General features: G+C 44.2%; 1 protein-coding gene across 8 annotated transcripts; it reads right to left on the bottom strand.

The window, feature by feature from the left end:
* Nucleotides 1-663: 663 nt before the first annotated feature.
* PHC1 (polyhomeotic homolog 1) lies at nt 664-24,052 on the bottom strand. 8 transcript variants are annotated; one of them, XM_080658871.1, is made up of 17 exons: nt 23,471-24,052; nt 23,040-23,297; nt 20,015-20,172; nt 19,213-19,239; nt 18,832-18,942; nt 17,815-17,895; nt 17,150-17,299; nt 16,411-16,566; nt 8,498-8,993; nt 6,127-6,902; nt 5,240-5,387; nt 4,549-4,760; nt 3,728-3,842; nt 2,959-3,067; nt 2,588-2,738; nt 1,959-2,190; nt 664-932 (listed from the first exon to the last, which is right to left on the bottom strand). In XM_080658871.1, exons 3-17 carry the CDS (start codon nt 20,126-20,128, stop codon nt 778-780), a joined length of 3,033 nt encoding a protein of 1,010 aa, XP_080514997.1. In that variant the 5' UTR covers nt 20,129-20,172; nt 23,040-23,297; nt 23,471-24,052; the 3' UTR covers nt 664-777. The 8 variants fall into 8 exon arrangements, with proteins under 8 accessions (XP_080514997.1, XP_080514995.1, XP_080514994.1 ...); XM_080658869.1 differs by lacking the exons at nt 23,040-23,297; nt 23,471-24,052 and adding an exon at nt 21,739-21,869 and having other exon boundaries at nt 16,411-16,542; XM_080658868.1 differs by lacking the exons at nt 23,040-23,297; nt 23,471-24,052 and adding an exon at nt 21,739-21,869.
* Between the last annotated feature and the right edge of the window lie 3,020 nt (nt 24,053-27,072).

Consider the following 27,072-nt stretch of genomic DNA (forward strand, 5'->3'; position numbering starts at 1 on the left):
GTATAAGGAATAGCGCTTAGGGCAGGCATTTATCCTCCTGACCTCAGCTCCATACACTCCTGTTTTATAAAGCTATAGGACACAGCAGAGTTGGAACTAAAAAGGTAGAAGACAACAGATAAATTGGAAGGGAGTAGGGGGGATACAGGAAGAATGACAACAGCCACATGTGTGCCAAACACTTTTAGTCCCTGCAGCATATCAGAATGATGCCAGCCAAGTGCCTACACTAGCCGGTGGGCCTGCCATGGATGGAGGAGAAAATGTTTAAGAGTAAGGGAGTGAGTGATGACAAAACGGCCATAGCTACAGTCAGACAATCCAGAGGGAGTACTGGATTTTACCGCTTGTGTCAAGCCAGAAGAACCCTCCTTCCATTGGGGAGGTGCACCTACCTTCCACCCATTTCCTTGCCTTACCATACTGTATCTTCTTGGAGAACTAAGACCCTGGCTACTCCACTCCAGGAAAAGGCTGAGCAGTACTCGTTCTCTATAGAGTTCATTTTTATAAAGACTGGAATAGGGTAGATGAAAATGGTGAGAACTGTAAAGATTTTAGAAAATGAAGTAGAACCCAGAGAAAATGTCCAAGCTCCACCATGTAGCACCAGCAACCAATTCTTGCGCTTTCCTTCCCTGTCTTAGTAATCCCCTCCACAGATTCATGTAATTGGAAAAGTTATTTATTCCCTGTAAAGTCTGCAGGCACCAGGCAGGTTATAGCCTGGACAATGGGGAGTGTCTGCCTTAGGCTGCTTTGTGCAAGAAGGCCACCTTAGGTCTCCTTGAGGACATTGATCTTGGCACAGATCTTGAGGGCTGGGCCCAGCTTGATGTTCATGGCACTCATAAGATGTTCCTCTTTAAGTAATAAAAGGGCCTGTCCATCAATCTCCTGGGAACGAAACTCCTCTGCAATCTCTTGACAGCCTAGAAGAAAATGGGAATATGTATGAGGAAGTATATGGTAGCACCACATAGGAGGGCGAGACTCGAAAAACATGCAAACGTAGCAATGGTTAATCCCAAAGTATGTGTCCTAAATTCAGTAATATGAAGATTTGAGATGACAAGCTTTGGAAGAAAAGGAAATCAGCAACTGGCTATTTAAAAGAAAGCCAAGATCATGGAGGAACTAAGTTCCAACCATAGAAATAATCTCATTCAAAATAGCCTTAGGTGGGGGGAAATGGTGGGAACAAATGTTTTCTTTTACACTGGCAAGAAGAGTTCAAGTGAGCCTTTGTGACACTTGTTTAAGAGAACAGAACTCAAATAGCAAAAACGGCAGGGTGATTTCTGGAGAAAACCATCCCTTTGTCAAGAATAGCTCATAAACATTCCTGCTTTGAAGAAAGTGGGGCAACAATGGCCCCTTATTTTCTAATCTTCTCCACTGAAAAAGTCGTCTGCCCATGGTAGGTATCACAATCACACATAAAAATGTGCTTTATCCAAAAATTATTGGTAAGAAAGCTGAATCACAGGAGATGAAAAACACTGAAATTGCTGACATAACAGAAGATGACAATCTAGCCAAAACCGGTTTGGCTCAGTGGATAGAGCGTCGGCCTGGGGACTGAAGGGTCCCAGGTTCGATTCCGGTCAAGGGCATGTACCTTGGTTGCGGGCACATCCCCAGTAGGGAGTGTGCAGGAGGCAGCTGATCGATGTTTCTCTCTCATCGATGTTTCTAACTCTCTCTCCCTCTCCCTTCCTCTCTGTAAAAAATCAATAAAATATATTTTAAAAAAAAAAAAAAAAGAAGAAGATGACAATCTAGATGGAATCAGTAGACCAGCCTATGGGCACGTAACTTGAATAAATATAAGTATAGCCTTCAAGCCTCTATTGCTTAAAAGTCAGTTATGTTCCCTGTTCTCAAGGCCTGTGTGAAGAGCTCAGGAAAACTAAGAATATATGTGTCCTGAGTTCTTTTGGATAGGCCCTCAGTACCTTGTAGAGAAGCGATAAACTCATACACCTCCTCTACACTCCAACGGCTGGGATTACTGGACAGGAACACAGGGTTGATGCCATGTAATTCTGGGGTAGGTGGAGCTGTATTGGGGTTCCCCAGGTCTCGATCTCCATGCCCCACTCTCACTGATAAAGGCCCAGGAGATGTTGGAGAGAGTGCTTCATCATAACTGGAATTATCTGAACCCCGGCTAGAGTCCTCTTGACCCTATAAAGAAAACCAAAAAACAGTGAGGTCATAAGTTTCCTCTGCCCTCCCCAACCACCCTGCGTTTGAGTTCATATCGGGCATGAAGGAAAACTGAATCTTACCACAAGTGAAGTAATTTGTACTTCATTTGCAAATGTCCAGTCACCTGTCTACTCTCAAGTGCCTTTCAAGTATAAACTATCACTCTTGATTCTCCCCTTTTACCAATGATAGATGTTCCCTACTCAAATGTAATGTAAGGATTAATGGATGTATAAACCAGTAATCAGAAGAGAGGAGAGAAAACAAGTCAGGATCTTGGAATCGAGTAAGGCAATCAATGCAAAACCAGAGTTCTGATCTCACACTGTTTAGGCCCATTTTAAAAGTAGGTGGCACTGGGACAGCAGCTCACCCGGTGTCGCTTGCCCTGGATCTTGGCACGGGCGATGTCAGAGGAGCTGCGGCGGGGTCCACGCCGACGAACACGAGCATAATTTGCTTCTTGAAACTCTTTCATTTTTTTCCTCTTCAGCCGAAACTGGTGGCTACAGCTCACATTATACCTACAGATCAGGCACATGTAGGAGATCAAAGGTGCTACAGAAAACTACCTTGTTACCCTAAGCTGAAGGTGAATTGGTATTTTAAGAGCTGATTTGGGGAAGATTATGAATGCAAAGGAGACATTCAAGTATCAGCTGTGAGATGGATGATCCTAGGGAAGGGCTATAATATTAGGTGAAAAAACCATTGCTGAAGGTGAGGAGGGGGTGCCTCCAGTACCTCTTAGCACAAGTCATGGAGCAGAATCTCTTGGAGCCTCGAAACTGGTCTGCAGGGGCGTACTTCCCACAGTATTCGCACTTCAGGAGATTCGCCTTCTTATCGAGCTCTGAAAAACAAGGCATCACTCGAAAGCTGCCATGGGTTTCTGCTGCTGCTCAAACACTCAGTAGGCCCAGAGCTGGACTCTAATTACTCTCTGAATTTGCCCCCAAAGACCTACACCACCCTAAAGCATAAAGTTCAAATTCCAGAATCATAAAGGCATGTTCATTTTAGTCTTCCTATCCTTAAGCTAGACTATTTCTATTTTGATTACTAATTTTATCCCAATTCATACTCTCAGATTTCAAACAAGACGGCATTTCTGAACAGCAGAAAGGAACTAATTACTAATGCCTAGAAAGATATCCCTCTCCCACAAAGTTTCCAAAAGCAGAAAGGAAATGTAAATAAGAGTCTTTAATATAGATTATAAAACCTAAAGAGAACTGGAAATTTAGAAATATCCTATTTTATTTAGAATATCTTTTTAAAAATATACCCTTATAGTAAATAATTTAACAGCTTATTTTAGCCTGACAAAATTCCCCCTAATCCTGTGGAATTCCTTTTGTGTGATCTACATATTCTAGTATGTGATATAGTGTCTGTGTCTGGATGCACATTATATAATTCCCACTTTAAATTGATTACTATTTTATACTGAGTCTTCAAACACATCTGCATGAGCCTCCTTCCCCAGACGGGTCTCTAAGTAAATACTTACCAGCAGATGGGCTGTCCCCTCCCAAGGGGCCACATGACTGGTTCTCATTCAGCCCTGTCAGGAGGCCAGTCTGTAGAGGCTTCTCAGACTCTTTCAGTAACTGAGAACAACCCACCTGTCCCAGAAAAAGGTCACAGTTAAGTTGGCCTAATTCCTTTCTGCTTCTCCATAGCTTTCCCCAGCATTTCTTACCCGAGTGGTCGGCACACTCATTAGTCAACAGAGCGGCAAACCGCAGCTCGCAAGCCGCATGTGGCTCGCAAGCCGCAGTTTGCCGACCACTGTCTTACCCTCACGCCTTTGCCGGATTTCTAAGCTAATGGTCAAGTCTGGTTCAGAGAGAATCATTTTCAATATAGGAATCAAGAGTCTATAACAGGCTTTTTTCAAACAAACACTGGAGAACAGATTCTTAGCCTGGCTCCCTGTTTTGTCCTTTTCCTTACTAAGTTGAGGGAATGCACTAGCAGTCAGGATACCTACGTTCTAGTTTTGCAACTCGTGGTACTTAGAATAGTCCATTAACTTTCTACCACAATTCTCTTCATTATAAACCAAACCTAGTTTGTCTAACAAAATATTACAGCTTTTAAGGTCACCTCCTGCCTTTTCTTCTCCTCTTCCCAAAACTTTCATTTTCTGGTCCACATATTATTTCTTTTTCTCTTCCTTCTTTTACAACTCACCAAATGAACAGCACAACTGAATCATTCTCTAGCAACTAAATAGTTCTGAGCCTTCTGATTTTAGTGGCATTTGAAAAGACAACAGTCAGTCCAAGTCCCCCACTTGAAAGTCCCATCTTCCGGCCCTGCCCTCACCGGGAAAGGTTCTGCTCCTTCCTGGATAACGAAGCCTTCAATGATGTGGGTGAGAATCTGGGGCTTCACAATGGCCTGTGGGGGTTTTGAGTCGCCCATCTGTCTGGACACCATGGCTAGTGTAGGAGGTGGTGCTGATGGGGCAGGAGCCAAGGATATTAGTTCACTGCTTGAGGTATTAGCATTCACATTGGTCACTGATTCAACTTTTTCTGGAAAATAAACACAAATTAAGGAACAGATATGGGTTAATGTAACTGACCCATCTATTAGCCAAGCCAGCCTAACCTTTGACAATAATACATGTTCACCTTTTTTTTTTTTTTTTTTTTTTTTTTTCAGAGAGAGGAAGGGAGGAGGAGAGAGGGATAGAAACATCAATGATGAGAATCATCGATCGGCTGCCTTTTGCATGCCCCCTACTGGAAATTGAGCGGCAACGTGGGCATGTGCCCTGACCGGCATTCGAACCGTGACTCCTGGTTCATGGGTCCACACTCAACCACTGAGCCACACCAGCTGGGCTGCATGTTCACCTTTGCTCATTCACCCTGGATTCTGTTTTCTCAATCTACTCATTTGTCCGCCAAGTTCAGACCCACACTCTACGGAGCCAGACTTAACTGTTAGCTCACTCACTCAGAACGTTAATCTGTGTACTCCAACAGCACTGCAGAAGTCAGTCTCTCACCTCCAAAACTGCTCTTCTCCTCCATGGCCTTTGGGCTCTCTGCTACCGGAGATGCCTTGGCAGGAAGCATTGAACCCAACGTGGAGACCTCATCTCTTTCCTCCTCAGACTCAGCCTTGCGTTTCACACCCAATGTCTGGGGCTTGCCCTATAAAGAAAAGAACAGAAAAGAAACCGAGAGTTATAAGTAAAGGAAGATAAGGAACCATAAATACTCCATATTTTCAGAGAAAATTTCCTTAGTTCCAGATTCCCTAATTTGTATACTTCTCACGGTACATTAAAATTCCTGGTCATTCCCAAGAAGTTTAACTTCCACCTCAGGACAAAAGAAAATGCAACGTTCATTAGTCCTGACATAGACCTTGAGACCCTGGATTCATATGGCCCAACTAAGAACTGTTGTTTTCTAAAGATTATTTAGGTGGCTACAGCTATCTTGATCTAACCTAGTACAGATCCAAAAACCAAGAATGACTTCAGTAGCGGATTTAGGAGTATGAAGTTCAGATATTACATTAACATCGCTCTCTCTTACAAAAAGAATACCAATATCTTGTTTCCATTAATCTCTCTCACACAAGGAACAAATAAATACTTTCTAAACTCTTCATTCCCCTACTAAGTTAAGCTCTAATTCTACTCAACCACAGTGCCCCCCTGGCTGGGTTGCTCAGTTGGTTAGAGTGTCATCCTGACACACCAAGGTTGAAGGTGGGTTCAATCCCCGGTCAGGGCACATAGAAGAATCAACCAATAAATGCATAAATAAGAGTAGCAACATATCCCTCTCTCTCTCTCTCTCTAACCAATCAATCAATAAATTTTTCTTTTAATTAAAAAAAAAGAGAGTGACAGTACCCTCAAAACCATCAGACATCACTCACCGGCAGGTGCACAGACTGCATGTAGAAGGCAGCAGGGACCTGGGCTACAACAGGTGAGGAGGAGGTAGCCCCACCCTTTACTACATGTGCTGTCCCCTGCACAGGAGCAAGGGTCATCCCAGAGGTCAATGTGGAAGGGCACTCCTGCAGTGCACCAGGAGCCTGGGATGATGGTGGCGAAGAGGCCAAATGGGCCTGACCAGGCTGCATTGTGCCTGGCATCCCCCGGGAAGTAGGCACAGCAGCTGCCAGCTGTGCCAACCCCAAAGCCTGTGCCTGGGCTGTACCTGGCTGTCGGGTGCCCACAACTTGCACAGGGATATGGGGTGGTGGTTGCTGGGAAGCTGACATCTTAGCAGGCCCTAACTGAGGAGGCTTGATCGGTGCTATAGGTGGTTTGGATTGGAGAGGGATGGGTGGCTTGGGAGCTGGGTCAGGTGGGAGGGACAAGGGTGAAGACTGAAGCATGGGTTGAACAACCAGGGTTTGGGCTTGCTGCTGGGACTGGGAAGGTGGGACCTGCTGAGTAGGTGGGACCTGTGGTGGCTGAGGGGCAGAGAGAGTTGTGGCTTGCTGCTGCTGCTGCTGCTGTTGTTGCTGCTGCTGCTGGGCCAACTGGAGGTGTGTGGCTGTGTGGAGTAGCTGAGACTGACGGTGCTGGAACTGTTGCTGGTGGTGGATGGCAATCTGCTGCTGGATCACCACTTGTTTCTGCTGGAGGTGGATCTGTTGCTGTTGCTGAATCAGGGAATGGGGCTGGATCTGTGTGTAGGTGGCTATAGGAACCACGCCCAGAATGGAACAAAAAGAAAAGCAGAAAATAATCATCATTATGGGAAGTAAAATCGCCTTTCTAAATTGTACCCAGTTTTGGAATCACACAATAGATGGAAATCTAACCTAGAAGGACCTAAGAGATCACCTCATTCATTCTCTTTCCTGAGTCAGACATTGCCAGATATTACTATCTCTAATCTTAAAGATCTCAAGAGAAGAACTCCCTTTTTCAATTGTTTAATGACCTCCAGTAATTTTATTTTCTTTGCTATACTTAAATCTTGTTACTTTGAACTCAGTCAAGTAAGTTGGCCCATCTTCTATGTGAATGGACTCTGAGTTCCTCAAGGCTGAGTCCATGTTTAATTCATTTTTACTTCCCTTGAATCCAGCCCAGCACATTAGAAACACTTAACTGTCACTGAAAGAATAAATGTCCATGGAGGTAAATATACCAACATCTTTCCACAAATGTTAGGTTTTAAGACTCATCAGTTTAGGTCCCCACCATGAGAAGTCTCAGGAGTCAGCAGCCGAAGGTTCTGACTTTACCCAGTTTCCACCACTGTAAATGAGTTGACAACCTCACTCCCCCCTCATATGCCTACCAGATAGTCCAGAAAACATATCTGTTATAAAAGCACTTTGGAAACAGAACTGCTATAGTATGTAAACACTAAGTTATTAGCAATACAACTGATAATTAACTTTTGTAAATAAATTATCCATATGTAACAACAACAAAAGTGCTAGAAACAAGGAAGGTAAAATTAAACATTACCAAGTAAAAAGAAAAACATTACCAAGTAAGGTACACATTATCTAACTATATCTAACCAGAATCTGAAAGCAAGTATAAACTATTTGGGGTTGTTATTATATTATTTATTCTTTTTCACCCTTATCATTGACACAGATGATCATAAGATGACTGTGTGTATTGACTTTAGAGAGAAAAGGAGAGAGACAGAAACATCAATGATGAGAGAGAACCATGGATCGGCTGCCTCCTGCATGCCCCACACTGGGGATCCAGCCCACAACCCAAGCATGTGCCTTGACCGGGAATGGAACTGTAACCTCCTGGTTCATAGGTCAATGCTCAAATGCTGAGCCACACCAGCCAGGCACAAGTTGACTATATTAAACCAGGGCTCTATTTGCTAGTCCAAAGTGCCCTAGGACACTTACACCACCTCTGCTCTATACTGGGCCACCTAACCACCATTAAACAAAGATGAGGAGAGTATTCATTCTTTATGCTAGATTGTTAAGCTCCATGAGGACAGGGGATCTGTTTTTCAAAGATGTAACCCTAACCATCCTAGAACATAGTATGCAACTGAGTAAGAACTGTGTAAATGAATAGGTAGAGAAAGTAAACTAAAGAACTCAGGGCCTAAGGCAACTTGTAAAGTGATTGCTGCCTGGTGGAAACAGAAAAGATCTCTGTTACCTGTCCTCCTGCTCCCTGGACTAATAAGATCAAGGGTGATGTGACAAGGAGGAGAAAGAAAAAGGCAAAGAAAGAAATGTATTCTGAAGCTTTCAAACGGTTCTGAGAATAATGACATAATGAGAAGTGACCGTTTACCTGAGCTAATAAGGGTCTGGCTGGGAGCAGGTGTAGCTGTCCGTGTCAGGTTCATGCCCACGTTCTGCTGACCAGTCCCATCCGCTTCTGCCTTCTTAGCTGCCGCACTTTCTGCCTCTGTCTGGCTGCCCTGGCTCACAGTCACTGTTTGGGCTGCAGGCAAGGGCTGCACCACTCCCGTGCCCTTCCTGGGACAGCTCCCACCACCCCCCATTCCTGAGGAAGGAAGCTGCCCCAAGCCCCCAGGGGCCTGGCCACTTCCGCCTGGACCCATGGACCCTGGGATGCTATTTCCACTGCCTCCACCAGCTTGACTAAGGTTGAGGGACTGGGCTGAGGCCCCTGGGGAAGCCTGAGCCACAGCGAGGGCCTGGCTAGAGCCCTGGGAGAGGCTGGAGACAGGGGGTGCTCCGGGAGGAATGGCCTTCTGAGTAGAGCCTTGCATTTGAGGTCCTTGGGCTGAGGCCTGTTGGTTCCTCACTGCCAAGTTCTGCACCTGAAAGGTAAGAAGAACAAGACTGAGAAAAGGTGAACAAGAGGCACTAGGGTCAAAGATTTCAGTGACAGATTCAGAAGCAGCAAAGATCGCTACAGACATTCCACAGCCCACCTCAACTTGTATGCTCAATTTCCCAAATATATACATTAAAGGCTTTCCAGTCACCCAGGGAAAAACTCTTACATCAAATTTTTTCAGTTTCCTTTATTCAGTATCAAATCTATCACCAAGTACAGTCATTTATTCCTTCAAAATGTCTCAGATTTTCCCCTTTCTCTCCATTCATTCATTCAATATCTACCAAATACCTACTATGCTTCAGGTATTACACTGGGTACTGGGAATGCAGAGATGAAAGACACAATCCCTGCTATTAATGAGTACTTTCTACTAGAAAAGAAAGACAAGAAAATCACCAATAACAATATGACACTATGCACAGGTATGCACCAAGTGCTATGGGAGCCCAGAATAGAAAGAGTAACTCAGAATACAAAGATTAGGGAGGACTTCCTAACACAGGTGATGCTTGACCTGAGGCCCAATCGGTAATAGTGAAGGTGAGGGTTTGAAGATATAGGTAACATTTGCAAGACCATTGAGCCAAGAAAAAGAATAACATTTTTGGAAATTATAAATATTTCATTTATGTTTGGAGTGGGTTAGAGGGAGTGGCAAGAAATGAAACAAGATTTGAAAAAAAAAAAGAAATGAAACAAGGAAGGCAGGCTGAGGCTAGGGGGTAAAAAGGCACCAGATCATGAAGGGCTTGGTGTGTTAAAATAAGGAGAGTCAGAACTTCAGTTTGGAAACAGAACGTGTATCTATCGTCTTCATTGCTGCATTCCCAGCACCTAGCAGTTCCGGACACATAGTAAGTACTCCAAAACATGAATAGAGAGAAGGAATGATGAGTACCTAATTGATTACAGGAGGCCACTGAAGAATATTAATCAGAATAAACATGATCAAATCTACAGTTGAAACCATTCTTTTAAACATTGCTGATGGAAATGTACATGAAATCAGTACAACAACTATGGAAAACAGTTTGGCATCATATCCTAAAATGAACATTCACACATGCTATACTCCAGGAATTCCTGAAGAGAAACCCTTGCTGTGTACAACTGGAGGCATGTATAAAAATGTTCACAACAGCACTATTCATAGTAACAAGTGCCTAGAACAACCCAAATGGCCATTATCAGAAGAGAAGATAAATATTATATTCACACAATAGACTGTTATATGGATATCAAAATTAATAAAGTACAATGACATACAACAATATGGATGGATCATGACAATAGCTATTAAGAAAACATTCTCAAAGATTGCATATAGCACTTTATGGATTGAGAAGAGCACAAATACCTTTAAAATAAAATATGTATTTTTTATATTTTTTTATACACAGCGGTGGGCAAAAGTAGGTTTACAGTTGTGAGTATAAAAAAAGTTTATTCTTGTATTATTTACTTGTTATATTACTTATTGTTATTACTTACCTACTTTTGCCCACTCCTGTGTGTGTGTGTGTGTGTGTGTGTGTGCGCGTGCGTGTGTGTGAAAGGCCTAAAAATATTGGCCATGTGTTCATCAATGTTTAAGCTAGATGGTAAGTACATAGAGATTCATATTTTTTATATGTTTAAAATTTTCCATTATAAAAATGTCTTTATTACATGTAAATACAATAAAACCATATAAGAAGAGACACAAAGGAAGGATGAATTTACTAGTAGGAATCAGAATGTCCTCACCCTGGGTAGAGGCAGGCAGTAGATGAAACTGGGATTGCTTATTGTATCATTAAAACTTACTGAGTAAATAAATAAAAGTGCACCATGAATGGACCATTAATGAGAATGTCATGAGCCAAGAATTATGGTTTATGAAATTCTGCATATCAGAAGTTCAATTTAAAATGCTAATAACAACATATATTTTCTAAGAAAACTTGTTCTGACAGTAATGTGGAAGAGGATTAGAAGTAGAAAAAGGCTGAAGTCAAGAGGCCCAGTGGAAAGCCAGTACAGTAATTCAGGTGAAAAATGAAAAGAACCTGGATTCAGGCAGTAGGAGTAAAGAAGAAGAGATGATAGCTTCAGAGAATGGTTTACAAGAATCATCATGATTGGGTGCTGGGTCACTTAATATTATCTGGCAATTATACAGTTTTTTTCTAGTCAGCTTCCTTTCCATAATGGCTACTTAAAACATTTCTACTTTCCCTATGGATGAGAACCACTTCCTCTTTCCCCTCTCACCCACCCTGTGGAAACAATAAAACCATTATATGAGCATGATGCTTCAACAGTTCCACCTCCAAATCGATACGTTCAGCTGCAAAAGCACCCATCACTTACTTCTCCCTTCTCTCCTTCTCTCCTTCCTACTTTTCAAGAAGCTTATATAATCAACTAGAGGCCCGGTGCACGGCGGGGAGGGGGGGAGCGGGGGGGGGGGGAGGGAAGGGGGGGTAGGGTGTCCCTCAACCCAGCCTGCACCCTCTCCAATCTGGGACCCCTTGAGGCATGTCCAACTGCCCATTTAGGCCCAATCCTGGTGGGATCGGGCCTAAACGGGCAGTCGGACATCCCTCTCACAATCCAGGACTGCTGGCTCCCAACTGCTTGCCTGCTTGCCTTCCTGATTGCCCCTAACCGCTTCTGCCTGCCAGCCTTATCACCCCCTAACCACTCCCCTGACAGCCTGATTAATGCCTAACTGCTCCCCTGCTGCCTGGTCACCCCTAATTGCCCTCCCCTGCAGGCCTGGTCACCCCTAACTGCCCTCCACTGCAGGCCTGGTCCTGCCCAACTGCCTTCCTCTGCAGGCCTGGGTCCCCCCCAACTGCCCTTCCCTGCAGGCCCAGTCACCCCCAACTTCCCTCCTCTGCCGGCCTGGTTACCCCTAACTGCCCTCCCCTGCAGGCTTCATCGCCCCCAACTGCCCTCCCTTGCAGGCCTGGTTCCTCCAAACTGCCCTCCCCTGCTGGCCTGATCACCCACAACTGCCCTCCCTTGCAGGCCTGGTCCCTCCAAACTGCCCTCCCCTACTGGCCTGATCACCCACAACTGCCCTCCCTTGCAGGCCTGGTCCCTCCCAAATGCCCTCCCCTGGTGGCCATCTTGTGTGGCCATCTTGTGTCCACATGGGGGCAGCCATCTTTGACCACATGGGGGCAGCCATCTTGTGTGTTGGAGTGATGGTCAATCTGCATATTACTCTTTTATTAGATAGGATAGAGGCCTGGTGCATGGGTGGGGGCCAGCTGGTTTGCCCTGAAGGGTGTCCCGGATCAGGGTGGGGGTTCCCTTGGGGCATGGGGCAGCCTGGGCGAGGGGCCTGTGGTGGTTTGCAGGCTGGCCACGCCCCCCGGCAACCCAAGCGGAGGCCCTGGTATCTGGGATTTATTTATCTTCTACAATTGAAACTTTGTAACCTGGAGTGGAGCCAAGCCTTCTGCTCACTCCGTGGCAGCAGCCATTTCTGTTGGGATTTATTTATCTTCTATAATTGAAACTTTGTAGCCTGGAGTGCAGGCCTGGGCTGGCCAGGGTGTGTGGAAAGCTTGGCTTCCTCCATCACCAGGGAAACCCAAGCCTCCCTCCTGCTCTCTCTGTGGCCCCAGCCATCTTGGTTGGGTTAATTTGCATACTTCGTTCCTGATTGGCTGGTGGGCGTGGCTGGTGGGTATAGCAGAGTGATGGTTAATTTGCATATTACTCTTTTATTAGATAGGATTCTCTCCTGTCTCTTCAATCTCTCCTCTATTGGCTCCCTTCCATCAGCATCCTGGAACCTCACTTCCCCTCCCCCAGTTTCATCCTCTTTCCTGTTACTGCTAAACTTTTTTTTCTTTTCTTTTTTTAAAGATATTTTTTATTGATATCAGAACTGATGGGAGAGGGAGAGAGAGACAGAAATACCAATGATGAGAATCATCTATCAGCTGCCTCCTGCACACCCCACACTGGTGATTGAGTCCACAACCCAGGCATGTGCCCTGACCAGGAATTGAACCGTGACCTCCTGGTTTATAGGTCAACGCTCAACCACTGAGCCACACCGGCCGGGCTACTGCTAAACTCTTAACAACTGTTTACATTCACTGCAACTATTCCCACTATCCAGTCATTTGCCTCACGCCATGACTCCACTGAAATAGCTCTCATCCATGTCGGTGACTCCATCTTTCTTGCCATCCCTACTGCACTTGATGAAGGACCCTTGCCACTCTTGTTCCATTTTGATCCTTTGTCTTCATGACACACAATCCAGATTTTTCTTGTCTCTGTCAGTCACTCTTTCCTACTCCCCTTAGCCAGCCATCACCCTTTACTCAACCTCAAACTGCTCTATTTTCTAAGGGCTCATCCTAACCCTCAGGGCTCCAACTGAAAGGCTTTTCTCTTCTCAATCCATACCATATCCCTAAGAAATTTCAAACACTCCCTTGATTTCAATTATCATCTATATGCCTACTACTCTTGAATGTTTACCTCCAACTCAGAGCTCGTGCACCACATATAAACTGCTGATCCAGTATCTTCTTCTGGGTAGCAAGCACTTCTAAGCCAGCATATCCAAAAGTGAACTTCACCCCAAATCCACTTCTCCAACATTCATCTCATAAATATCACTACCAGCCAATTCTCTGCAGTGCCATAGCTCATCTCAGGCATCTCCATCAACTCTCTACCACTGAATGAGTTCTCCTTTTTAATAACCTCCTAAGTTTTTCTCAAATCTATTCATTTCTGTCCATCTCAACAACCACCATTTACGATGTTGCTCTTCCCATATTCACTCAAACCATTTCCATTTATCTTCCATAGAGGAGCCAACAGTCTTGAAAATTTTAAAAAATCAAAAATCGAATCTCTCATGTCACTTCCATGTTTAAAATCCTTCCAAAGCTTCCCACTGCCTTTCAGATAAAGCTCCAAATTCTAAACACAGCACCCAAGGTCTTGCAAGATGAGGTTTCTCTGACCATCTCCAGCATCATCTCCATTCCTCTTTGCCAAACTCCAGGAACACAGGTCTTCTTTCAATTCCTCAAATATATAATACTCCTTCCCTCCTCAGGAACTTAAGACATGAGGTTCCTCTGCCTTCACCATTCCTTCAATGTCTTCACCTGACCAGCTTCTACAGACCCAATTTAACTGTCACCTTCTCAGGGAGTCCTTCCCAGGGCTACATTAACTCCCTTTCAGAGCACTCAGTACTTTCTTTTTTTTTTTTTTTTTTAATATATTTTATTGATATTTTTACAGAGAGGAAGGGAGAGGGATAGAAAGCTAGAAACATCGATGAGAGAGAAACATCGATCAGCTGCCTCCTGCACACCCCCCACTGGGGATGTGCCCGCAGCCAAGGTACATGCCCTTGACCGGAATCGAACCCGGGACCCTTCAGTCCGCAGGCCGAGGCTCTATCCACTGAGCCAAACCGGTTTCGGCTCAGTACTTTCTAATGAAGCAATTATCAAACCATCCAGGTGATTATTTATTTGATGTCTGGTGCTTCAGTGATTTGTAATCTCTATCAGTCTAGGGATTATGACTTTCTTGGGCATTCAAGGCTAAGGAATGTCTGATATATAATAATGATAGCTTGCACTCTTAACACTCATTATGTCCAGGCACTGTTCAAACACTTATACATATCAACTCATTTAGTCTTCACAATACACCCTGAGGTAGATATTTTATAATATCGTAGATGTTTTATATATGAAGAAATTGGCCAAAAGATGTTAGGTCATTTGCCTAGGGTTATATAATAAATCATGAAGTTGGAATCTGAGCCAAACATCAGATTCACATTTTTAACCACTACTCTGTCCCTCCACATGTTGACACTCAACAAGTAGATGGATAAATGAAACAACTGGATATGAAAGCAGTCTCAACCTCATCCTCTGATCCTACTGCTATGACCAGAGTCTAAAACAAAGGTCTTACCTTCTTACTAAATGACCCCGAGCATTTCTTTTTTTTTTTCTTATTGATTTCAGAGAGGAAGGGAGAGGGAGAGAGATAGAAACATCAATGATGCGAGAGAATCATCAATCAGCTGCCTCCTGCACACTCCCTACTGGAGATCAAGCCCGCAACCAGGACATGGGCCCTTGACCGGAATGGAACCTGGGACCCTTCAGTCTGAAGGCCAACACTCTATCCACTGAGCCAAATCAGCTAGGGTGACCCCAACCATTTCTTAGTAGGTTCCCTAATTTTTCTTTCTTCACCAGGCACATATTTCTAGATGATTCTTTCTAAAGTACTTGCCTTATCCTATTAATCAGCTATTCACCAACCAGCAATGACCCCTGTTACCTATGGAGTTACTTGGCTTTCAGACTTCTAACAATGACCTTTTCTACCATCAAGCATGTTGTCTCCTCTTAATCCACTCACCGCAACTCATAGTCACGTATGTGAAATTATGCCTTTACACATTACTGTTCTGTCTCCAGTTTTCTTTTTACTCCAAATCAAATCATACCCATCTTCCAAAAATTTGCTCAAGTATCCCAAGAGTCACTGAGAAGTAATGCAGCCAACTCTTTTCTACTTGTGTCACTCAAAGTTAGAGCAATTTACTTTTGTACTTCTTTGTTCTCCAAGCTCTTTATAAAGACTTGACACATATTTATTCTCAGCCCTCCTAAGTTTCTAGTATACATCTGAGCACATCAATAGAAAACTCAATATTTACTTGCTAACTGATAAACTAAAATAAAAATAAGTATTATGAGATCCCAGTTTATATCCCATTCATAAGAAGATAAAAAATCCAGGCTCAAAATATGTATACAACACTAACACTTCATATATATATATATATATATATATATATATATATATATATATATATATATTTGGGGGAGGGAGATAAGGCATGGTGAGAAGCAATGGTGAGAAAGATTTCACTGGGACTACACTGTGAGCAGAAGCAGAGAGAGCTACAGGAACTCATAAAGAGAAGGAATCAAATATTCTGCCAGCAACTCAGCCATGTCAGCTTAACATCTATGGAACAGAATTCCCTCAACCATCCCTCATCTTCCAGAGACAGTACTGCAAGAAGAGAGAATTAAAGACTTCCTGAATAAACTGAGCCATCGAGGGCTAAAAAAAAAAAATGTTAAGGAAATCTGCCCTATGTTAAAAATAAGACTTCCCAGATCCAGAGGGCTATTTTCAGTCAAATCTATTTTCCTTCCTAATTCAAATAACTCAAAAGTTGTAAGGGATTCAAGTTCTATAGAAATTAAAGGCAAAAAAAATAAGAATCCTTAAAAGTGGTAACGAGGCAGAAGGGTGGGCCTTAGTCTGTGGTCATTCCCTTCATCCTCCCCAGTGCCCGTCCACAGGTCAATGCTGCCACTGACCTGATCTGCATCTGCATGAACTCCCGGAGACTGAGCAGATGGCACCTCCTGCTGGACTGCAGCCACTGCCCCGTTAGGCATCAGGATGAGCTGGGAGGCTAGAGGCACATTCCGGCCCAGGGTCCGGTTTACCTGCAATAGGTTTCCCAGCTGTGGCTGGCAAGGAGAGGAGGAAGAGTAGAGGAAAGAGAACAAGAGGAAAAGAAGAAAGACAGAAGAAATGGAAGGGAAGGACCACAAGACAAAATAAACAGAAGATACGAAACAGCGAAGTCCTGCCCCTTTCCACACCAACCCAGGAGACCCTTATTCTCCATATGTGATGAATCATCCAGAAGAAAACCTGGAATGTGTATAAAACTACAGGTTGATAACAAAGAGTCAAACATGAAAGAAGCTGAGACAATGAGAATTTCAGAACAAGTATTTATGTACAGTAAGTAGATAGGCTAAGAGAACACTTAGGATTTGTGTACTTGCGCCACAGGTCTAAAGATCAGAGTATGCTAATGCAGTCAAATGTTAAGGTGAGCATCTTCTAACTTGGGATCTCAATGCAATCTGCAGGCTACCTGTGAATACTGAGCATTACTTCTAGAGATAAGTAAGGAAGAAGTAGATCAGCTTGTCTTAAAACAGCTGGGTAACTATGGTTAAATAAAATAACTTTTGCTCAAGTCCTAGCCAGGGACAAAACCATTATGCCCCTGGGACACTGGCAGTTGTGTCTGTGGCTTACCCGTAGATACATCTGAGCCTGGGACTGGTTGAGGGGTGGGGAGGTGGTGTTCCCCAGTAGCACAGATTGGGTCAAAGTGGTAGCACTGGGAGAGCTCACACTCTGGGATCGGCTGATGAGCTGGGCGGCCGACGTGGTGGCCAGATTGATCTGTGCGGTATAGAAAGGAACCAGGACTAAGGATTTAGGAGACATAAAAGAAAATGTAAATGACTGATAAATTCAGAGTGACCCGGTCAAGAACAGAATATCTCACTTTCATAGAGTCAGGGGAAAATGAATACCTTCCTATCCACAACTGTCATCCTGGCTACTCCAGGGTATTACCAAAGTAAACAAACTACGCCTAACCACTAGCGTAACAGTTGAAAAGGCAAAGGAACGAAACGGAACAAATTTTACTTGTCATTGAAGGGTCCAGAGATTAGCCCCTTCCCTTTACTGTCTTCTTCTTTCCCAGGATTTTCTATCTCCTTTCTTAGACCTCCTCATTAAGACGCATACAGATCCAAGTTGGTCACTTTGCCTTTTACAAACTGTCTCTACATAAGGGCAGTAAATGCCACTGATTGCTCAATAACACTCCCAGATCAGCTGCACAAAGTTTAACCCAGAGACAAAGACCCAAAGAGAGAAGCCTTTCAGTGGGGAGAAGCAGCACTCACTGAGGCCTGGGTGGTGGCAGTCTGCTGCTGCGCAGTGCTGGTGTTTGGGGAGCTGGCTTGCCGACTGGCAGCAATGGTGGCCTGTTAGAGATGGAGGGAAAATAAGAGCAGAAACAACAAAGGAAAAGGCTGTGAATCTTCCAGTAATAAATCAGAGGCACAAAACATAATAGACATTTCCAATAAGAACTGAGAGACTCTATTGTGGAGCAAGGACAAGTATATTCACTATGCCAATAACCCTCACATTACCACATGTGTTAACCCAACAACTCCCACATAACCCTCCTGGGACAGCCAGGCAACCTGTCTTCCCACCTTCCTGTAGGTGGAAGAACCTTTGGTCAGGTCACATCACAAGTCCCTGGTGAGCCTAACCCAGAGTTGTCCAATACAAATATAACACGAGCCACGTATGTAATTTTCTAGTATGCACATTTTTTAAAAGAAAAAAGAAACTGGAGAAGTACACTTTAATTTTTTATTGAATTTATTGGGGTGGCATTAGTTAATAAAATTATATAGGTTTCAGGTGTACAATTCTATAATATATCATCTTGTATTGTGTGCTCACCACCCCAAGTCAAATCACCTTCCATCACCATTTATCCTCCTATACCCTCTTCCACTTTATTTTATGTAAGCCAATATATCTCATTTCAACATGTAACCAATGTAAACTACGAAGATATTTTTTTTTTCCTTACTAAGTCTTTGAAATCCAAATTCTCAGTGCACAGCCCCAATGTGAACTGGCCACATCTTGAGCATTCAAAAGCTACACATGGCTAGTGACTACCACACTGCACAGTGCAGGTCTAGACATGGCCATCCTACTTCTAAAAGGGAGTCTTTCCACAGTTCTTATTGCAACCCCTGAAGCGAAGATCCATTTGTCCTCCTACAATAGGAAGAGGAGACTATGTTTCCAGTGTGGCTTAGTAGGGGCGGTATGCCCCTACCCACCTGTAGCACCATTCCCTTCCCTCTTGGGCCAGCTGGCTGCTGACCTCTCACCTGCTGGACGGCAGCCAGGCTATGCAGCTGGGCATTGCTGAGCTGCTGCTGGAGCATGAACTGGTGGAAATACTGAGCCGCATTGGGCTGACGCTGCAGTGCCTGCAGAGCCTAGGAGGAGAAAGAGAAGATCAGCCCACTTAGACCCACTCCCAACTCCTATTCTACACAAATCGCTGTGATCCTGTGAAAGGGACTCGTGGCAAGTAGAGAAACAAAGGAAGATGGGAGTCTGGCTAAATCATCAACTTCTGATTTGTCCAGTTTGTTTATATGAGAACCAGTAAGTTCATATAATCCTCAAAAAGTGGAGAAGCAATTAATTCTGCTATGCTCTATTCTATTCTTGTATATAAAGAAAAGTAAAGCAGTGTAACTCACATGAACGCTTATTTCCCAAAATGGAATCTGGAAATACATAATACAGCAAGAAAAAGAATTGGGACTAGACAGGATAAAAATCAATGAGATGTCAATTAATGTAAAGAGAAGAAAATAAAAGACCATATTCTAGGGGTACAATAGAGGTAATAGAGCCCTAAGGGGTTGAAAAGGGTGAAAAAATAAGAGTAAGTAGTAGCTTATGAAAGATTCTATCAGGTAAAATTTTCAAACAACTGGCATTTTCAAATATCTATAGTATAATGCTAATGGGTGTTTATAAACATGATACTGGTAATTCAGTTTTAGTGTTAATTAATATTCTCTAATAATTAGAGCTATTCTTATGATGTGCATAGTTATTCTAGTAACCTAAATACTTTAAGTAAAAGGCCCATTCCCAGATTTTGAAAAACATGGGATTTACTATTTGTCTAAAAACATAGCTTTAATCTAAAGAGTTTTACACTCCATTACTCAGAATGATTTATACAAAAGACTGAAGATTAAAAACCTGGCAATCCATGAAGAGAAATGGTTAGAATCTAGCTATATGAACTGAATGGTATAAAAACAAAACAAAAAAATAACACCTTAGTTTAAAGACTGAATCTCATTCTCTGTTTGCTTGCTCAAATTGTTACCAATTCCTAAGATTCTCCGGGCTAGCAGGGACCTTAGTCATCACCTAATCTAACTCCCCCAGTTTTCTGGAAAGCAACTAAGGGCAATTATCTCCCAGCACCCTTGCCTACCCCAAGCCAATGCTCACAGATCGCAGCCCCTCCGAGTTGAGCCTCACCTGCACTGCTTGCCGTTCATACAGTGACATTTGAGCTATTTGGGGCCGAGAGCTGCCCCCAGAGCTGGAACTCCCATTGGTGGAGTTGGAGTTCTGCTCACTCTCAGTCTCCATGACAATGGTCCAGGGTCCCCAAGGCTGGTGCTCTGACTCAAGACCTAGATAAAAGGAGCAAAGGATTAACATTTACACCTGATCTCAAATTTTATTACATGTTATTCAAATTAGATATAAGAATCTTCCTCTTCTTCCATAATCCAATTTTTCTAATGTTATAACTACCAAATCTGCAATACACTCTTCCCCCCCACACCCTCTTTTGAAGTTACGCAGTGTCTCAAAAGAAACAACCTTTACATATTCCATCATAGCTGTCATTAACATAAAACAGCCGGAATGGAAGACATCACCTCATAAATACTAAGGCCACTTTACATTCCCCTAACACTTTGTAACAGTTTAAAATCTTCCCGTTTAAAACTTATAGCTATTTCATTTTTATCTGCATCTGCTTAAAACTTATGGTTCTCTCATTCTTATCAGCATCATCTTAACAACGTGACCATTTACTGAAAAGCCACCAGGTGCCTCCTCTCACAGAGCCAGGCTCTCTCTTCACATGCATTATCTCTCCCAGTGCCGTTAGGTAAATAACTCCCCACCTGACAACTGTAGAAATGAGGTTTTCTGAAATTAAAGAAGTTGCCCTGGTAAGTATCGAGTCTTTACACTAGCACATGCTTCTTCTTCAAACCAGAAAAAAGTCTGTGATTAAGGCAGTATCATTCAGTGTGAGTACTCGTTGTCCTCATTTCATGGAGGAGGGGCCCAAGATACAGATATGTTAAATACATCACGGAAAGTCATAAAACTAGGAGGTAGAAGAGCTGGGCTACAGAGAGCCCAAATGGCTGCCGGGTTCCAGCTCAGGTTACCAATAACACCTCAGGCCCGGTTCCAGCTCAGGTTACTATCAACACTTTCCCTTCTTATCCCTCAGTTTCCCCATTTGCAAAGGCTTCACAACTGAATGTAATATGTCATTTTAACAAATGACTCCCAGGTATTAAACATTAAATAGATAGTAATGAAAATCAGTAAGAGAGTAAGATTCAATTTTTTTAGTCCACTAAAATGATCACAATCTACCCTCTGGGGTGTACACTAACATTCATTGGTAAAAACCAGGCAAAAAAAATAAAAAAGAAAGAAGAAAACATGTATGCCTCCAAGGCAGCACTAAATGATAAGGTTTGTCTTTGTTCATTCTGATTTTTTCTCTTTTGTTAAACCTGGACACTATATTCTGTAGTTCTGAGGAACAGGGGCCACTAGAAATATTAGGTCAGCACAGCACTATTTGGTTTACAAATGTAAACATCAAACCAGAATTTGTGCTAAGGGCTGTCAACAGTTTTATTATGATGGGTTTATCTTAATGACTGCATCCAAAACAAGCAAACAAAGTAAATAAAAATCAAACCGCTTGGCCTACTAAACAGAGTTGAGGAGATTTCTTGTTATTCCATTCCCAATATTACCTGATCGCATCAGTATCCCCCAAGAACTACCCATCTCTTCAGTTTCATTTAGAAATAGCAAATGTCACTGAAAATGAGTATAACCCAGGACGAATATAAGGAGAAATCATATCAACTTCAACTCTAGTCTATCTTCTCCCCACATCTTTTGCCAAAATATCAAAGCACTAAACAGATACAGACCCATGAATCCTCATTATCAGCATGTGAAGAAAAAAAGTGGGTAAGGATTAGAGGCAGCACGCACAGTTGTATAGATCACGGACCGGACTTAGTTCACTGGACTCGGAGACATGAGACCCCTTAACTAGCTAGGGGGGACACTAATTCCTACATTCATAGGTGAAAATGTTAATAAACTATATGATCGATCCCTCACTCCCCCCAGAATACAATCCTTACTATTAATTTCTTCAGATTGTGACATGACTATAGAGATGGAAAGGGACCGGCTTTGAAGTCTTTGATGAAATCAAGGGAAGTTATCAAAACCAGGATTCCTGGAACCCAGGCACAAAAATCTAGTCGTTCGTGATCAATGTTGGAATTGTAAAACTAAGCACCGAAAATAAAAACGAAAAAAGTTTAGGCGGCACAGTGAATTTAAGTTTTCAGAATTAAAGGGAAAGAAAGACTGAGAAGCTGACCCACAGAGGTCCCCAGAATAACTAACCCACGGTCACCCTGAAAGGTAGTATCTGGGTGTGGATGGGCTGGGCGGGTAGCAGCACAGATCCCCCTGGAGAGGGGCTAGGAAAGGATACTGAAGCGGACCCGGTACAGGGCCGACTGAGCCAAGAGTTCCTTGGAGGGAATCAATTTCCCTAAGCATAAAACTCTGTCTTGTAGAAAGGATGGGGCATGGGAAGGGGGTGGCGGGAGAAGGGGGTGGTTCGGGGAAGACTGTGCCAAAGAAATGGAAGTAATCTGGAGAACAGGGACAGTAGACGCCCAGGGGTCCTTGGTTGTATAAAGAGCCTTGATGAAAAATGAGGTTCCAAAGAGAAACCAGACACACCGGGGGAAGGGGGCGGACAGCGCGGCACCGGGAGTGCGCTGACCCAAGTGAGCAGGGAACTGTGCTTAGGATAGCGGGGCGACAGGCAGGGGAGAGGCGGACAGAAGTCAGGGGACTGGAGGCTGAGGGACCCCGCGGACCATAAAAAGCAGGGAGATAACTAGACAGCGAGCATGCTTGGAGGGGAGAACCAAAGTCAAAGGAGGAAAAATGAATGAGAAAAGGAGCAGTCAGAAGCAACGAGGGTTACGGACAGACAGCATCCAGCACAGCGACTTGAACAGCAGAAAGACTAGGACGGGCAGAGCCGGAGGACCCCGAGCCGAGCGCTGGAGGTAGGCAGGGAAAGGGCTGGGGGAGGTACCTGGGGCGTCACACAGCCCGCGGCGGGGCGGCCGGAGCGACCTCCCCGCGCAGCCAAGCCCCCAGAGGTCCGCCCCTCCCCAGCCCGCGGGCGCCGGGTTACCTTCGCGCCTGGCTCCGCACCCGAGGGCTCCCGGGGGGCGTCCACCTCATGGGCAGGGGACCCCAGGCTGGGCGGGGGGCTCGTCGGCCTCGGCGGCGGGCTCCCCTCGCCTCCTCCCCTTCCTGGAGGGGCGGGGGCGCCGAGGGCGGGGTGGGAGGCGCCCGGCGCGGCCGCAGCACCCCGCCCCTCCCGCCGCTCCGGGTCCGGCCCGGCCGCGGGCTGCCAGGCCTCCGGGACGCGCTCCGGGCCTGTCACTTCCTGCCGGGCCGAGAGGTGGGGGCTGCAGGCCGGGGGCTGCGGGCCGAGCTGGAGGAGGGGGCTGGCGGGGAGGTGCTTCCGGGGCAGCGGACCCCTCCCCCGGGCCCCCCTCCCCTCGGCGCCCTCCTCCCCCTCCCTCCGCGGGTCCCTCGTTTCCTGCCGGCGCCCGTTACCATGGCGACGGCGCTCCCGGGCCTCCGCGCTCCAGGCCCGGGGTGGATTTTCCCCCCTTTTTCGCCGTCCCTTTCTCCTCCTTTTTTCTCCTTCTTTCTCTCCGAGTTCGGCTCCGCGGACGAAGGGACGAAACTGAGCGAGTGCTGGCCTCTAGTGGGGAAGGCACCTCAGAAAAAAAGAGGGAGATGGGAGAAGGGAGGGAAGTGACGTGGAAAAGGGGAGAAAATAAGGTATTTTTCTGGAGCGCCTGGGAATAAGGGGTAGAAAGAAAGAATCAAAGAGACCCACAGGCAGAGAGGGAGAAGGAGCAGGCAGCGACCCCCGGGGAACGACAGGCTGGGAAGGGAGAGAACGGGGAAGAAAAGCCAAGCCTGAGCAGGAGGAGAGAGAATGTCGATTGTTGCATCGCTCCCCTCAACTCCCAGAAGGCGGGAAAGAACGCTCGCAGAAACCGGGAACCCTTTAGGAGCTGACATTCGCTTCAAAGCAGCCGCCTCGCCTCACTTGCTTTGAATGACACGTCCAAGTCCGTCATTTCAGGGCTTTTGTGTCCTTGTACGTTCTTGGTTTTAAACGTGTGTGTGAAGGAGAACGACGGAAACCGGGGAGAAGGCAGGGGTGTACAGAGTAGAACAATGGGCTGGATCTGGGAGTACCTACGCATTTGATAAGGCAGTATCAGTTTTTTATTCTCTTAAACTTTGAACACTTAGCAAATGTTTATGGAGCCCTTGCTATGTGCCGCTCGCTGTTTTGGACGCTTGGATTGCATTAGTGCGCGGCCCAAAGATAATTGCCCTCATTAACCTTTACAGAAGGGGCCAGGGACACCTTGTGGATTAACAGCGAGGGTGGATGCTTTCTCTGTTGTTACCATAGTCCACTAATTATTTTTACCTCGAATCTTGTTCTAACCTCTGTTCTATCCAGTTGTTTTCTTTGTCAACCCACTCTTTATTCTCGCCTTTGAAAGCCAAGGCATGATTTGTTTTTACGAAAGATACAGACGTGCTCCCTTTGTTTATAGGTTAGATCCGTTTACATTTGCCTTGAGAGAGGAGCGTGTGGGCTCTTAATTAGCAGTAGCCAGGTTTGTGTCAGAGAAGAGTCTCTGCCAGGCTGCAGGGAACCAGTCAGACAGGTCTGCGAGGGAAGCAACGCGAGGGCAGCCAAAGGGCTGGAAACGTGCAGGCCTGCGGTGCGGGGAGGTGAAAGGGTATGTCGCCAGGGTGAATGACGGGCTTTGGCTGAGGATGAATTGAAAAGATTCTGGCAGAGGATCCGTGGTAAAAACTAGGTAAAGCATTAGTCATTTAGATTTGTGGCCTGCCAACGTTTAAAGCTTCCTTGTGAAGGCTTAGAATGGATATACCGAGCCTAAGCTGACTCTCCGAGCACCAAGAACAAGTTGTACCTATAGATAATTTTCAGATTATATGATATTCAGGTTGAGAAACATTACTCATGTGTTTTCCTGGGTTCTGTGGGAGAATTATCACTAAGTGTCTACAAAGCCCTGAAATATATATCTCAAGGATAAGGAGTCCAGATGCCACGAGTGTCTTTTTTCCAATCGCCTATGGAACTCGCATACCTAATGGGTACCTGGCCATTTCAGCCCCATTAGATGTGGAGCAGAACCACTACTAATTCATTTAGTTACATCCCACCTCTAAGGATTTTTTTTTTAATTTCCTGAATCTTCGGCCCCTGCATCTACTAAAAGTTACCCATTTAGATGATGTCAGGGGATAAGATAGTGATGAAGTATAATTTTGTTGACTGTCGGATATAAATCTAGCCTAGGAATACTCTGTCACAAAGCATGCCTTATTATGAGCCAGTGATTTAACTTTATATAGAGATTTTACCCCATATTTCACAGTAATTCTTTTCAAGTTCATAATTTTCCAAGATACAGGCGTCTTCCTGGGTCATAGTGAAAATTTCAGGATAAAAAAGAAATGTATCCAACAGTAAAGTGAAGTAGTAGAAAACCTCCATTCATAAGACAGTCATTGTGGGCTAAATCAGCTTGGAAACAGGTACAGAATTGTTTCTCAACCTAAATGGAGCAAAACAATTTGTGATTCCTAGAAAATGCACAACTGGCTTTTCTTTTTTTTTCTAAACTTTCTCATTTTCATTTAATGATCCTGCTGGAATTAGTCTTTTCTTTTTCAAACCAAATAGTTCTTGTAAATGGAGGCTAAATAATTTCTTTACTCTGCATAACACTGAAAGTCATTAGCCTAAATAGGTGAAAAGGAAATGCATTCTATCTGGTGAGTAGAAATCGAACCCTCCCCCCTGCAAACTTATCTAAATAAGGAAAAATCAGGATTTGAAAGGAAATCAACTGTTTAGAAGCAACTAAATCAAATAGAATAGAAAACAGGCTAATGTAATTTTGTATATCAACTGAGCATTGAATGAGCATTCTTCAAGCTTCTCTTTTAAGCCTCGCATTGTGCAATGCATTGTGAAGGAAGAGATGCTCCTTAACCCTAGAGGTGTTAGTATCCTTGGAATGTGTCTATTTACAAGTAACCAAGCAAGTAAGCATGGGTGATCACATTTTTATGTAAATGTGGGTAGGATGAAGTAGGGAGGGGGTGGGGGGGAAATCAAAACCTTTACTCTAACCAGCACCAATGTGGGATGTAAACCATCATGCACATCCCACCCCATGCCACCACAATTCTATATGCCACTTTAACGTCTACTTGGGAGATGAAATGAAGATAATGGGGATTTATACGCTCCTAGATACTCAAAGCAAAAAAGAACTTTAAAATTACCCAAGCCCTTTAATTTTGAGTGGAGAAAATTGAAGACTAAAAGATGAATGTAGAAGGGGAACGTTTTATAATAGTTGGCAAATAGATGTCCAAAAATATTTGTTAATTAATTTCCTAGATGCTCTCCTTTCTCTCAACTGAAAAAAAAAGGGGGGTGGGGAGAAGGAATTAAAACATATAAGGAGACTTCTCATTCCTCACCACTAATACCCATGATGGTGTTCAGGACATGCCCCAAATACTAGCATAGCTCCTTGGTATATTAGTTATTTAAAGCTGAAGAAGTTTGAGAAAAAGGTAGCAACAAGAAAGTCACTCTGACTTCTTCCCTCTTTCTTCTTTCCTAAGCCAGGTCAAAAAACCCTCTGAGAGGTGCCCCTGAAGGAATGGAGGATCCTTATCTGTGAAGACAAAAGAACACCAAGAAGAATCCACTTACCTCATGTTCCTTAACTTAAGATATTCCTCCATGACTATGCACACTTCATCAAACCCAGCATAAAAATACACCAGTCTAGCCTGACGGGCTTGGCTCAGGGTTGAGTGACCTATGAACCAGGAGGACATGATTCGAATGCAGGTCAGGACACATGCCCAGGTTGTGGGCTGGACCCCTAGTGTGGGGCATGCAGAAGGCAGCCAATCAATGATTCTCTCTCATGACTGATGTTTCTATTTCCTGCTCCCTTCCTCTCTGAAATCAGTAAAAATATATTTTTTTAAAAATACACCAATCTAACTTGCTTTGGTTCTTCATTTCTTCATGAAGCCTCTTGTGTTACATACAACTTAAATAAGTT

This window comes from Plecotus auritus (genome assembly GCF_963455305.1).
Source record: "Plecotus auritus genome assembly, chromosome: 3".
NCBI classification, from domain to species: Eukaryota; Metazoa; Chordata; class Mammalia; order Chiroptera; family Vespertilionidae; genus Plecotus; species Plecotus auritus.